The following is a 14,246-nucleotide window of genomic DNA, read 5'->3' as shown; positions in this document are numbered from 1 at the left end:
ACATCATGTCTAATCAACTGCAATACAACACCAAAGTTTTCATGCAAACAATGGGCCTTCCCACCTATTCTATGTCATTAATCAAAACTTTAATTATCTACACCTTGAAATGACATACAAAACAATTATCAAATGCAGGAGATTTCACTAGTAACTAAGGTATGGAATATCTTATAGTATTTCTATTATACCACGATGTGAGTTTTTTGTATCTAAAGCATTAACCTTCTTTTTGAGAACTTGGCCCTAGGAACTTGTATCAACCAACATTCTCATGTAAATGACCAAACTATTTTCACTTGATTCTCCAAAATCTTGAAAAATGTAAATAACTCTCTCTGAAACTGAAATTTTATTTAATCAAGCGTATTTATTAATTCTCTTCACATATCATGACAGGTTTCTTAAAATAAATTGGTAAACTGAATAGTTAAAAGGCTCAGATCTGCAAAATAAAAAGAACCAAAATATAGAATGGGTAGCAAGAAGCAAAGCCAGCAAATAAACAAATCATCTCAGGTCACTTAGCAATGTGTTTCCTTACAGTAAGCAAACATTTAGCATTTGTAGCATGATAAATGAGTCTTCTTTGCATATTCAATTATATATCATAGATAAATAATAAGTGATGGTCCAAGGCAGCAAAGTCATTACGTGAGGTCTCTTATTATAATATGTAGTCACCTTACAGCTTACGTAACTGAACATTCTGTTTCCTGGGAGCTTTTAGAGGTAAAAAAATCAATTGACATTTGCATAATCATAATACAAACTGAAAATTCATGTCCATAATCATAATATTGAAAATTCATGTCTAAAGATATCAAAAGATTGTTTTTGAGATAAAAACAATCAATTATCAAATCACTTGAATACACAGAATAAATCTTTTTCAAATCTGTTTTGTATGACAATAAACTATTCAACAGGAATTAAGAAAACCTTGATCCATACTAGGCCTGTCAACAAGACAATACTCAAAGAGCAATAAAGTAATAATTACTCCACCACTGGGGGAAGGAATTTAAATAATTTCACTGAGCTTAGCTAATAGTCACGGATGCCAAGTAACAGCAGGAAAACTATCAACAAAGTGAGGTCAAATGAACCCGGAGGGGCTGGGTTACTGATCGATAATCATAGGCTATAATTGGTGATCAATCCTTTGCAAGATTTCATTCTAAATATATGTAATACAGTACTGCATTACAGTTGCTTTCAACTAAGAGGCTTCATTACAATGCCATTTAATTGCAATAAGACTTTTAGAATTTACATGAACTGAATCCAACAGCTTCCCCTAAAACTGAATCTAAATGTTAAAATGTTAACTCGTTTGCACAAATAAGTTACTGAATATAACCTGCACAATAAGAAACTGAATTCCAAGAAGACTTTTAACCATTCCACAAAAATTAAGAAATCCTAAAAATGGGGCACCCAATCAAACATCCACTGCCATGTGGTGATGGTGAAAGATTATACCATTAAGATATTAGCTATTTTGATTCCCATGAATTATTATTCAATCTCTCACAGCAGATGCTGGGCCACATGTAAAATCATGAGCTTCAAGATGTTAGATGCTGCAAGTTATTCAAAATAAGTTTAGTTTTATCATCTTGGCCAATCTAGTTAAAAATTCTTCGAGTGAAAATACAAAACTTTCATTTTAAAATTGCAAACGTTTTCCGCCTTTCTATCCAAAACATTCTTGACTGGCTAAAAACTTTATAACTTAAAAGTAACTTTACAATGCAATTAATAGTCAGTTAACTTGAAAGTAACTTTACAATGCAATTAATAGTCAGTTAAAACCTGCAAGATGATCATGTTGTAAAACGATCATAAAAGTACTTAATAAAAATCTGTAAAAAGTACAATAAATATCCCTTGCTACAGGAAACTACAAAATGAAAGTTAATCCTTTCATAACTCAATGGCTTCACAACAATATCATGTAAGAATGTAACTTCAGAAATCTATTTAATTCTACTCATTACACCCATAAGCTCGAATCACAATGACATGCAGGAAAACTAAAAAAAAAATACTTATATAAAACAATTAAGACTACTAGATAAAGTATGCTAAATATTACAATAGCTAACTGTATAGGAGAATTTCTAGTAACAAAATCAACTACAGTACTGTATTACTAACGCATGAAAAACAAGTATTTCCATACAAAGATATAATACGAAAGCTATTTCTATGAGCACTCAAAGTACCTTTCCAGTCTGCTGCTTGGTAGCATTGACGGCTGGCATCTGTGCTGGCGGAGCGAGGGGTGCTGGGACAGGTCCTTGCGCTACACCAGCCCGCTGGGCACTGGAGAGCATCTCTTGCGGAATAGATGGAGGCATGGGGTTGTTTTCAAGTACCTTGTATACTAGATGCATTGCCTGTAAAACCAGAATTACCATTACAGTAATACCAATTGCAAATTTCTAAACGTGGAATCAAATGGATTGGAATATAAAATTTAGAATCACCAGTAACATCCACTGAAATTTTCTAAATTGTTAAGAGGGCCGCCCAGCTAATGCCATTTTTCAAGGACAGGACTTTGACATTCATACCTCTTAATACGGTGACTTGGGATATCCCCAAACCGCATATGATTTTCGCCTCTGACCTTCGGTTTTGTGACGCCACAGCGTTTTATCCCGAAAATAAAACTTTTTCCAATTCTATCTCCTCCAGTGATATTTAATATTAAGACCTGTGATTACTACCATATATAGACCTCCAATTAAATGAGTTTTTTTTCCAAGTCATTTTTTTTTTTTGCTAGATATGAATTTTTCATTATGATATATATACAAAATAAACCCTATAAATCAGGAAAAAACATCTATAAAAAAAAATTGGAAAAATGGGCTCTATTTGATTGTTCTATAATGTCTTTCTAAGTTATATACCAAATCTCAATGCTATAGCTTTAAAACTAAGTGAGAAGAAAGAATTTGAAGGTCAATAAGTATAGTTTAAAGATACGGGCGTTCAAAGTTTTCCTTTGTACTTTTATAAAGACAATGTTAATAAATAATGATTATTATAAATGTATATTTCTTTTTTGGGTATTAATAAACCAAAACTTTGGTTATTAATAAACCAAAACTATGTCATTTATCATAATTTAATCATAAATGATGATCCCTTTGCTCACATATCGTAGCCTGGGGCACTGCGTCATGCAAGACGGGGCACTCCTTCCTACACAACTCTCTCTCTCTCCTTCACTAACTCGGCTTATTACAGCGAATTTTCTTCTTCTGTATGTTAGTGAGATGTTTTCCTTGTATTTTCCTATTTGGCATGATGAAATTCTTGCCGAAACAAAGATGAACAAACATAAAAGCAAGAGAATGTCAGAGGTGAAACTTGAACTGTACTCTCCTTTTACAAAGACAATGTTAATAAATCAAGATTATTATGAATTTAATATTCCTTTTTGGGTATTAATAAACTAAAACTATGTTATTAATCATAAATGAAGATCCCTTTGCTCAAAGATCATAGCCTGGGGCACTGTGTGACGTGTGCGTCAGGCATGACTGGGGCGTTCCTTACTACACACCCCTCCCTCTCTTTCTTTACTAACTACGCTAATATCGCATTTATCATGATATTCTGTAATCATATTAGAGCGAATGTCAGAGGTGAAACTCGAACGTATAGACTACATGAGGTTTGTGCTCACACTGAAAGTTGGTTGGTAGTTGACTTCCCCTCTGCGACTCATAGAATCTTTACAGGTGCCATTGCTCACAATTTCTTTGACATTAGTTATCAACATTTACGATAACAGGAGAAATACTGCATTTTCTTGTACTGATTAATGTTTCTGGCTTATTGAGTTACTTTTACTAATTACCCTTTAACTACGAAAGTAAGAGGAATTTTGACGAAATATTTCGTATACGTATTCTCCATTGCCATACGAAGCTCCATGAGTTCTTTCATGACTGCATTTATCCCCTATACCCCCATATATAAGGGTTCCAGCCGGCCCCCTTAAACAAAATGGAATCAAATATAAAATTTTGAATCATCATAGTATCCATTGCAAATATCTGAATGTGACATGGAATGAAATGTAATAGAATAAGAATACATATAGAATAAGGTCAAGTGCTGGGGCCTATAAGGTCATTCAGTGTTGAAAGTGTAATTGACAATAAGAAAGCATGAAAGGTGAAACAGGCGGAAAACCTCACAGCTGCACTATGCAACAATTGCTAGGAGAGGGTGGAAAGCACGATGAAAGAAAAATAATATGAGCTAAGGTATAGCAAAAGGAGTTTCACTCCTTTTCCTATACCTTAGTTCATATTGCAGCTGGAGGTCAAAGGAACTTAAGTAATTCCTACAGTGCATTTAGAAAAATGAGTTAACATATACATATGAAAGGGTTACCTCAATTGATGCAGCATTTTGACACTGAACAAGGACCTACAGATCAAACTTCAACGAACAACATCTAGCTACTAACAACAATTATATATAAGCCTACAAAAATTCGAATCACTTAAAGAATAGTGCTAAATGAACCACAGTAGTCGACAATACTTACGATGGAGAACTCTACTCGATCTAACGAGCCATCTTTGTCCATATCAGCTAAGTCCCAGATCTTCCCCAGAATTTCCATGGGAAGCTTTGAATTGAGCATTACCCCTTTCACCTGTTGGCAGAAAAAAAAACTTATTGATAAAGTCAAATTAACTTGATACAAAAATAAATCTTGGAAGACTAGACACAATAAACTCATCACTACTGTAACAAAAATGACTGCAGTTTCATGTCCCCTTTTAAGTGTGGACACCTATTTATCTGTTTTTCTAATAACTGACCTCTTTCTGCATTTCCCATTACCTTCTGTTGCTTCTTTCGAATGAACACCATAATATTCTTTGGGAAGCTTGAATTTCAAGTCAATGGCCCCTTTGGTGGGCTTGTTCCATATGAATAGGGTTCATCTTCTGAATACTAACAATAATATATAATGTTTATCACAAGATTGTGAATTTATTAGCGATAATAATTATACTGGTCTAAAATTAATCCATTCACTAGAGTATAAACAGGTACTATGCATGAGTCAACCCAAACATACCTTATTGCCATGAAGTTTATTTGCCTCTGGTCCCAATGAGTTAAATATTTGGTCGTATCTCTGACGGTCTGTCGGCGTGATGGTCCACACCCCTGCAGAAACACCCGAAGGATGGGCAGGAACTGGGGGTTTTGTGGGTGGGGCTGGGTGTGGTGGGCCTGGGTGTGGTGGGCCTTGGTGTGGTGGGGCAGGATGGGGTGGGCCTTGGTGTGGTGGGGCAGGATGGGGTGGGTTGGATGGGGTGGAGGGGGGTGTGGTGGAGCCTCACCCTGAAAACAAGACAGAAACAACATTACACCTCTGCGGAATTTTGATCTAAGTCGTCGTCGTTCATAAAATGGTTTGGTCTTACAAAAATCTATGAAATCTTAATAATAAAATGGACGAAGTAAATATTATACCTCACCTAATAAACTGGACATTTGCTAAACATGTAGAACTGGATAGATGGATTGGAATACAAAATTTAGCCTAGCCAAGCACTAAGACCTACAAGGTCATTCAATGTGATAAGGAAATTAGGGTAAAAGAAGTTTGAAAAGTGTAAAAAGAAGAAAACCTCGTAGTTGTACTACCAAACAATTGTTATAAGGTGGAAAGTACAATGAAATATAAAGAATATGAATGGAGGTAGTACAGTAAAAAGGAATGGAAAAGACTCATCTTTTCGCCAAGTGCTAACAGACTACGGAACAAAATTTGGATGAAAAGGTTCCTGATACAATTGGATCTAATTGTTTGTTAATTATAAACCCCTTAGTTATAAATATAGCCTTCCTTCCATGCAAAAATGTCACTGCAAATAACTTTTAATATTGTCTACAGTGCATACAGCATGGCACACTGTTAACTGGTATCCCCTGTGGGGTAGGGAAAGTCCCAATTTCTAGAATACGATGGGAACAACCCTCCAATATTTCAGTAGGTCAAACTAGCTCCACTTCAGCTATGTTAAAAAGACTCCATACTGAACTGGCTAATAAAGTTCACTAGAACAGCCAAGTACAAATATAAATATCGCTCCTAGAAAAAATGTTCAGCTTCCAATGGATAAAACAAATAGATTTTCTCTGGTACAAAAAATACATTCATAAAAATGGCATATGATTGATTTACATAACTTTTTCTTAATGTTCCTTTTACAATCATCAAAACATCAGCATAAAAAATAGATGGTTGTATTTCTTGCTCTATAATATACAATTACATACTAAATTAATCAAGAATTCAACATAAGGGTCACCAAATACCAAGTTAATTATCATGACCAATTACTTTGCCAAAACATGACTTAAAGGTGAGGATATCAAACACATCAATAATATCATCAAAGACCATATAAATTTCTTAAAAAACTTGAAATGCTTTTGAAAATTTGCTATCAAAATATCATTACCATCTGTCAAATATGTGATTGATCTTTGTATACTACATTATTATTATTTTTACTTCATATTTATTATTACCATCAAATGACGGAATCCGACCTGTTGTTATAAAATATGTATTACATATTACATAAAAACCCTACAAGATTAATAAGATTAGTCTTTGTATGTCCATATTAATATAGTATTTTTTATCATTCCTATATTACTAATAATAATTTAATCAGACCACCTGCCAGCAGTGAGCAACTGTGAAACATGATATTGTTATAATACAATAAAGTTTCATACATACTTACCTGGCAGATATATACATAGCTAAGACTCCGTCGTCCCCGACAGAAATTCAAATTTCGCGGCACACGCTGCAGGTAGGTCAGGTGATCTACCGTCCTGCCCTGGGTGGCAGGATTAGGAACCATTCCCATTTTCTATTCATATTTTCTCTCTTCCACCTGTCTCCTGCGGGAAGGCTGGGTGGGCCATTAATCGTATATATCTGCCAGGTAAGTATGTATGAAACTTTATTGTATTATAACAATATCATTTTCATACAATCAACTTACCTGTCAGATATATACATAGCTGATTGACACCCTTTGGTGGAGGGTAAGAGACAGCTAACATGGAATAGACAGTAAACATGATATTGTAATGATACAATTAAGTTTGTTCATACTTACCTGGCAGATATATATATAGCTGTATTTTTCCGAATCCGACAGAAATTTAAACACTTACGACACACGCAGTGGGAGTCAGGTGGTTAGTACCCATTCCCGCCGCTGGGAGGCGGGTATCAGGAATCATTCCCATTTTCTATTCATAATTTTTATTTCCACTGTCTCCTGAGGGGAGGTGGGTGGGTACTTGATTATATATATCTGCCAGGTAAGTATGAACAAACTTAATTGTATCATTACAATATCATTTTGTTCATGAAACTTACCTGTCAGATATATATATAGCTGAATCCCACCTTTGGTGGTGGGAGTAGACAGAATAGAAGATTTTAGGAAACATATATATGCAGATAATTGATATCTTGATTCCTTACCTGTTAGCATAGCTGACTTCGTGGTTACTGCCGCGTAAGTCTGCTTGTGCTACTAGAGTTGCCAGCGAGGTAGAGACCTATATAGCTGGTGCACTCCAGATGATCTGTCAACAGGGGCGAGACCACGACGTGACTAGACCATATTGACCATACCATGAGGGCTAAGAAGTAAAATAAATATATATATAAAAATATATATCACCACCTGACCCACCTAGCCAAAGTTAAGGTGTGTTAACTAAGGCTTAAGAGTTAAGAAGTCACCGTTGTCGGCGACTCAACTACTAAATTAAGAGCTCTTCCTAACCATTTTCTACAGGATAGGATGAGTGGTACTTCTTGCCCCCAAGATTGTGTCTGCAGACACGTATGGCCCTAGCGAGCAGCAGATCTCATATGCCATCTTCACATCTCGCAGGGAGTGTGAATTGAACACAGAGTTGCTTCGCTAAAACATGGTACTCAGGATGTTGCTGAGTGCCATGCTCTGTTGAAATGCTTCCGAGGCCGCGCCCTCACCTCGTGAGCATTCAAATCAAAAGATTTCAAATCTTTGTGCAAACACAAAGAGGAGCTTTTTTGAAAGACCTCCTTAACAATAAAGCCAGGGTGTTCTTCGATATGGGCAAGTCTGGTCTTTTCGGAACACTGCAGATTGTCCGTACGACTTCGACTTTCTTGAGTTTTATGTAGATAAAACTTGAGAGACCTGACAGGGCACAGGACTCTCTCTGGCTCCTGCCCACTAACTTGTGCCATCCTTGCTTCCAAGCTCCTGGCCCAAGGACAAAACGGGTTTCCATTCTTAGGCCATAACGAAAAGCTTAGAGAGCACACCGCCTTGTGTTCTCTAAAGCCAAAACTTGTGACGATGGCTTAAAATCTCACTAACCCTCTTTGTCGTATCTAGGGTGGTTAGAAAAATGCCTTCCTGATCACATGCAAGAAGTTAACAGGTAGGAGATGTTCGAATGCTTTGACATCAAGAACTTCAGACTATGTCTAAGTTCCATATTGAAAGCTTCGATCTGGACATGCACAGTCAGTCCGTCTGTACTAACGTCAGGTGACCGACCAGTTGACCAGTCAGACGAATCAAGGACAGCAAGGCTGTACCCTGAAGACCATAAGGCACTATTCTTCGCTGAAGGATGAGTGTTTGGACTGCCTGGGCGATTCAAGCTAAGCAAACCTTGGGGGTGTATCAACGCAACCCAACGTTGTTAGCGAATCAACTCCTGAGCCACTCCTGACTCGAGCTTCTGGTGCCAGGAGAAAGGAGCGAGGAGCAAAAAGGCAATTCAGTCCCGAAGGACGAATGCCTGACAGTCCAACCTGGTCTCATGTTAAACGATCATCGGGGGTGTATAAACGCAACCGACTTCGTCAACAAGAAACTCAGGGCTACTATATGTCTCCTGATCTTACACGAGTGTCTGACTCCGAGAAAACAGGTGAGACAAAAAGTAGATGGTGAGCGAGTTTCGAGATTTCACAGAACTCAAAGATCGTGAAGGGCTTTGTTGTTTGACAGAAGCAAATCTCTGAGCCCAAAGGCCGTCAACAACATATTTGCGTATTCTTTAATAGTTGTGACTGCCAGCTTATCCCATTCTTCAAACGGAAAGGGAAGACTGCAATCTTATGCTGTCAACATCTCGATAGTCTGAACGTAGTCAGACTCAGAGCGGAGAGGTTATAGGTACCTTTCGTGTTAAAGGAGACCGACTCTCTCGGAAAAGGTCCTTGGAAGGACGTGACCTCTGTGATCTAGGGTCTGAAGGCCAACATGGGGCGATTAGCGTCATTGTCGCTCCCTGTGATGATATAAATCATCTTATTACATTTCCTAAGTGATTGAAAAAGGGGAAAAGAGACTAAACATCCATCCCCGTTCAATATCATAGGATGGCGTTTAATGTTACCACCTCCCGATCGAGAGGGGGTCAGAAAAAGGGAGCAGAGAAGAAGAAGCCTCTTCGTCCTCAACCTAGCGAAGAGATGAATGAAAGGACGTCCCTCAAAGTCTCCACACTCTCAACATACTTCTAAAGAAAGATTCCACTCGGAAGTCAGTAGTTGCTGCCTTCGATCGAGACGATTCGAACGGACTTTTGCAATCCTGTAACGAACCTCTAGAGGATCGTTCCATTCTACGCCTGTTGTTATAATAGGCTCTTTCTCGTAAACCCGAACCGGGACCGAGAGAAGATACTTCCTAAGATATGAGAGAGCTGTGGAAGATCAGAGTTGATATGGACCATGGTTCCAAAAACTCGTTTCGAGGACTGGAGGGACGACTGAATTGCTTCCACTTCTTTCAGATTATGATCCAGGACATCTGAACCCCTCTCCAGATGTCCGGCAACTTCTTTCTATCACCTCAAGAGATACTTAACGCACCGAGAGATGTTCAGAATCATTCCTAGATCTTTAATAAAATTTCAGTTTCCCGGTAGGAAAAAACTGTAGAGGTCTGAATTGCAGTCTATTCAGGGAAACAAACTTCTTTAGGAAGGAAATGGTCCCCAGCAAGCTCATCCATTCCCTCACACAGTATGTTTACTTCCCTAATAAGGCTGCGCTTTGCCTAAGCAAGAGAGCATATAATAGTGCAATGTTGTGGTAGACTCGTAGTCCTATACCGTGCGGTAACGAGCACCGAAAGGAGTAAGATATCTCTGTAGAACATATTAAGGCCAAACGAATGCAATGTTTATTCATTCATGTAAGAAATCCCCTCAATCTTAGGCTAAAGTCCGTGATTGTAGGGCAGAGATACAGTTCGTCAGTCAATCCCGCAGGAGAGAGAGAGACGTAACTGCCAGCACAGAGATACGGTTAGTCAGTCAATCCCGCAGGAGAGAGAGACTTGACCTACAGCGCATGACAGCGAACGAGTTGGTACTGGCTCGTTTGGACTAGAGGAGAGGAGTCAGAGGACAGTGACAGCAGCAGCTTACGATCGTCCGTCATCGTCGTCTCTTAACTTTATGCCTGGGTTGCCAGCTACCCTATTCTATGAAGAAAAAGGTTCGTTATTTTTAGCATAAAGAGACTCTCAAGCTGGTATATTTAAGCGAAACAGAAAACGCTAAATATATAGATGCGTTTGTGTCGTCAGAACACTACCATACAACGGTAAAAGATAAATCGGAAACTCCTGGAAGGCTGCAGGGAGTAACGATTAAATGTCCTTAAAATGGACCATAGACCTCTCGGTTGCCATCCGAAGAGGTAACTACAGCAAGCGTATATGACTTGAACCAACCAGAAATAAAATAACGCAAGGCAAAATATGAAATTATATCACAATAAAGTTTGTTCATACTTACCTGGCAGACATATATATAGCTGAATTCGGAAATACAGCTACATCATATCTGACAGGCAAGTTTCATGAACAAAACTTAGGAGAATCGAAGCAGTCAGCTCAAGCTTCTTATGTTATTGGACATAAGCGTTCATTGACGTAGTCTACAAGTCTATTTCTTGTACGAGTCTGCGAATGACGAATGAGAGCTCTTCCGAATCTTGTCAATAAGAGCTTATTCGCTTACGCAATATCAAGTTAATGAGATGTTTGTCAATGAGAACTAACCCATTTACGGGACAAAGAGATATTTTGTCAATGAGGGGATACCCACTTACTTGACAAAACGATAGTATATTGTCAATGGGGAAAGTCACTGAATTGACAAAACGTAATCCAGGAAGTCGAGCATTTATTTTCCGATTCCCGTCTCAAACGAGGAAGGGGCAAGAAACCTGTTAAGAGACTGGGCTTACGTCAGGTATTACGACGATGTTCAATTCGGCAGCGTAGTCCCGACTAGGAACTAACAAAATCTATCATCTGAAAAGCCCTTTCAGATGGGCTAAAAAGCTGGCAAAATTATCCTGGGAAGAGGAAGAAACTCTCCAACCAGCTTCCTCTCCCGTATCACAACTAATGCCTGCTAAAGCTTAAAATTTATTGGCAGTATGGCAAAGGCAGTCCTGTCTTGCGCTTTCCTGAAGAGCGTACTTTGATGAGTGCCTTTGCAAGAATCCTACTGACGTTTGCCGAGAGTCCTGACGTGCAGGACATCGAGCCTTTAAAACCCGTAACTGCCTTATCGCAAAGTCTTGACTGCGGTAGTGGCAACTTAAATTTATTGGCAGAATGGCAAAGCTTGCGGTAGAGCAAACGAGAACTTCCCTTGAGCTTTCCTTAACTCCATCCACCTATGCGAAAAGCAATATTAATTGACAGAGACCTCTTGAATTCACGAAACCGATGTCTTGCTGGGTTTCGAAGAAGTTGTCTGTTCACTTTAAGCTTACTCCGAAGCACTGCCTACTTCACATTCTTTGCAGGTGAGGTAGAAGGTATCATCGAAGGTAGAGGTAAAAATTCTTTAAGCCCAAATCTGAAACAAGAGCTTGAAGAGTTCAACAGAAACGTTCAGCCAGGCGACACACCTGGCGTGCGCTGGTGCACGCTCGCGTCCACTGGAGCGCGCTTGGCGTCCACTGGAGCGCGCTCGGCGTCCATTGGAGCGCGCTCGGCGTCCACTGGCGCGCACGCTCGGCGTCCACTGGCGCGCGCTTGGCGTGCACCCGCGCGCCCCTGGCTTGGGCGTCCACTCTCAAAAGCTTACTGCTACTATGACTTCTTTTACGTATTTCTCGGTGGAAAGACGGACACGAGTTCAGGCGACGTTCGCCTTCTTACTTCTCACTGAAACGCATAACGAGAGAGAGAGAGAGAGAGAGAGGACGTGAAGCGTCCTCTTCTATAAAGCTTCTATTTAGAGGGCGCGAGTCCATCCGAAAGCTCCAACCCCTGCGCGGGGAGGACGCTTCGGAGGACGAGAAGCAATCCTTCAGGATTCGTGCACGTGCACGCACTTAGGCAGTCTGGGGATTTTCATCAGAAACTGCCGAAGGCACGCCAGATCGGTGGGGGTTCCTCGTAACCCTCCTTCGGCTTTCGACATGCTCTCTCACTGGTTCTGGGAGTCAAGCAGAGGTCCCGGCCTAGAGGCGAAACGAGGCCGATCTGACGCACCCTCCACTACACAAGGGGTATCACTGCACTTCTGCACTTCACTTTTACTCTCTAAAGCAAGCACTTTCGATTCTAAGTTACGAATCGAAGGAGTATCAGAGAAAGGGCAATTTCTCTACAGACACTGCTTAGGGCCCGAAGGCAACACTGCAGGGTTAGGAGTAACAATTACAGAAGTAGCACTTCACAGCAATGAAGGAGAGCGAGCACCTCTCGTAGACATATACATAGCCCGTAGGCCATACTACAGGGTTATGCAAAATAAAGTCTACAGGAAGGTTAGCAGGTTCACTACCCTGACTTTTGTTACTGATTAATTGCGTACATACGAATCATACGTCTTCCTTACGGAATTAGACATGTTTACTGATTAATTGCGTACATACGAATCATACGTCTTCCTTACGGAATAGACAAAGTCTCACACTCCTTACATGACAAATCTCAACAAAGAAGCAAGACCCATACCCTCGTACATACCAAGTGCGAATCTACCGAAGCTTACGGTAGCCACACCCTATCTTTGCAGACAACCCCGTCTGAAACTAGCCTAACTAGATTCAGATATTTTATGCAAAAATGAATCAAATTCAAATCAATTTAAGATAGCGTATGCCTAGCCACAAATCCAAGTGAATAAATCAAAAGACAATTAGGATACTTAGCGGCAATGAAGTTTCCAAAATCCTAAAGAACGGAGGTAACTGAAAAACAGGTGTTTTCAGCACCGGCGACAGAAAAATTATGAATAGAAAATGGGAATGATTCCTGATACCCGCCTCCCAGCGGCGGGAATGGGTACTAACCACCTGACTCCCACTGCGTGTGTCGTAAGTGTTTAAATTTCTGTCGGATTCGGAAAAATACAGCTATATATATATCTGACAGGTAAGTTTCATGAACAAAAACATATGTTGTGGGTATAAATAAACCTTGGTTCCTATCTGATAGGTGGTAGACTTCGTGGCTGTTGCCAGGTAGTCTGCATCACCTCAAGACTTTAGCGAGATATGTGAGGCATAAAGTATTATCTTCTCTTTCTTTGACGCCCTTTATCTTAAATTCTGCAAATAATTTATATTTAGAGGAAAAAAGACTAAAGTTTATTCCCCTTTCTAAAAATAAAATAAAGATGGCGTATATTGCTAAGAGTTCTTGTGGGTCTGCCAATGGGGTATGAACCGCTTACTCGGCAGAGCCTGAAAGGACTTTGTCAATGGGTAATGGACCAATTCTATGACAATACACCTTATGAAGGAGCGCAACACCGATCCCGATCACCTGATCCTAACATGAGGGTTCGCGCTCAAATTGAAAAGAGTTATCCCCACACTCCTTTCAAAAACCCCAATAATTTCACTAAGTTAAATAACTTTAACTCAAAGTTAAGGATCAGTGTCGGCTCCTTATCCCAGTAACGTATCCGCAGAAACGTATAAACCAAAAGAGAAGGATCTCTCGTAGGTTAACTTGACATCCTTTGTGTAATGAGAAGTCAACACAGAGTTGCCTCTACCGTACAACACAGCTAATATGTCTTATATGACATATTGTTATGTAAAGAACAAGAATTTGCAAAAGCGCGCACTTCCTGCGCTTTTAATCCTCAGCTGTTTGAAGGAATCA

The 14,246-nt window shown here is 39.5% G+C and overlaps 1 protein-coding gene across 1 annotated transcript in view; it reads right to left on the bottom strand.

Annotated features, from left to right (window-relative positions):
* LOC135201693 (epidermal growth factor receptor substrate 15-like 1) overlaps window positions 1-14,246 on the bottom strand; it is an 81,737-nt gene that overhangs the window by 50,058 nt on the left and 17,433 nt on the right. Inside the window, 4 exon segments of the mRNA XM_064230842.1 lie at window positions 2,232-2,405; window positions 4,580-4,690; window positions 5,123-5,289; window positions 5,361-5,391. Of these exon segments, the coding sequence (XP_064086912.1) occupies window positions 2,232-2,405; window positions 4,580-4,690; window positions 5,123-5,289; window positions 5,361-5,391 (483 nt within the window).

Source organism: Macrobrachium nipponense, chromosome 28, assembly GCF_015104395.2.
Source record: "Macrobrachium nipponense isolate FS-2020 chromosome 28, ASM1510439v2, whole genome shotgun sequence".
NCBI lineage: Eukaryota > Metazoa > Arthropoda > Malacostraca > Decapoda > Palaemonidae > Macrobrachium > Macrobrachium nipponense.
This window is presented reverse-complemented; position numbering and strand designations above follow the sequence as displayed.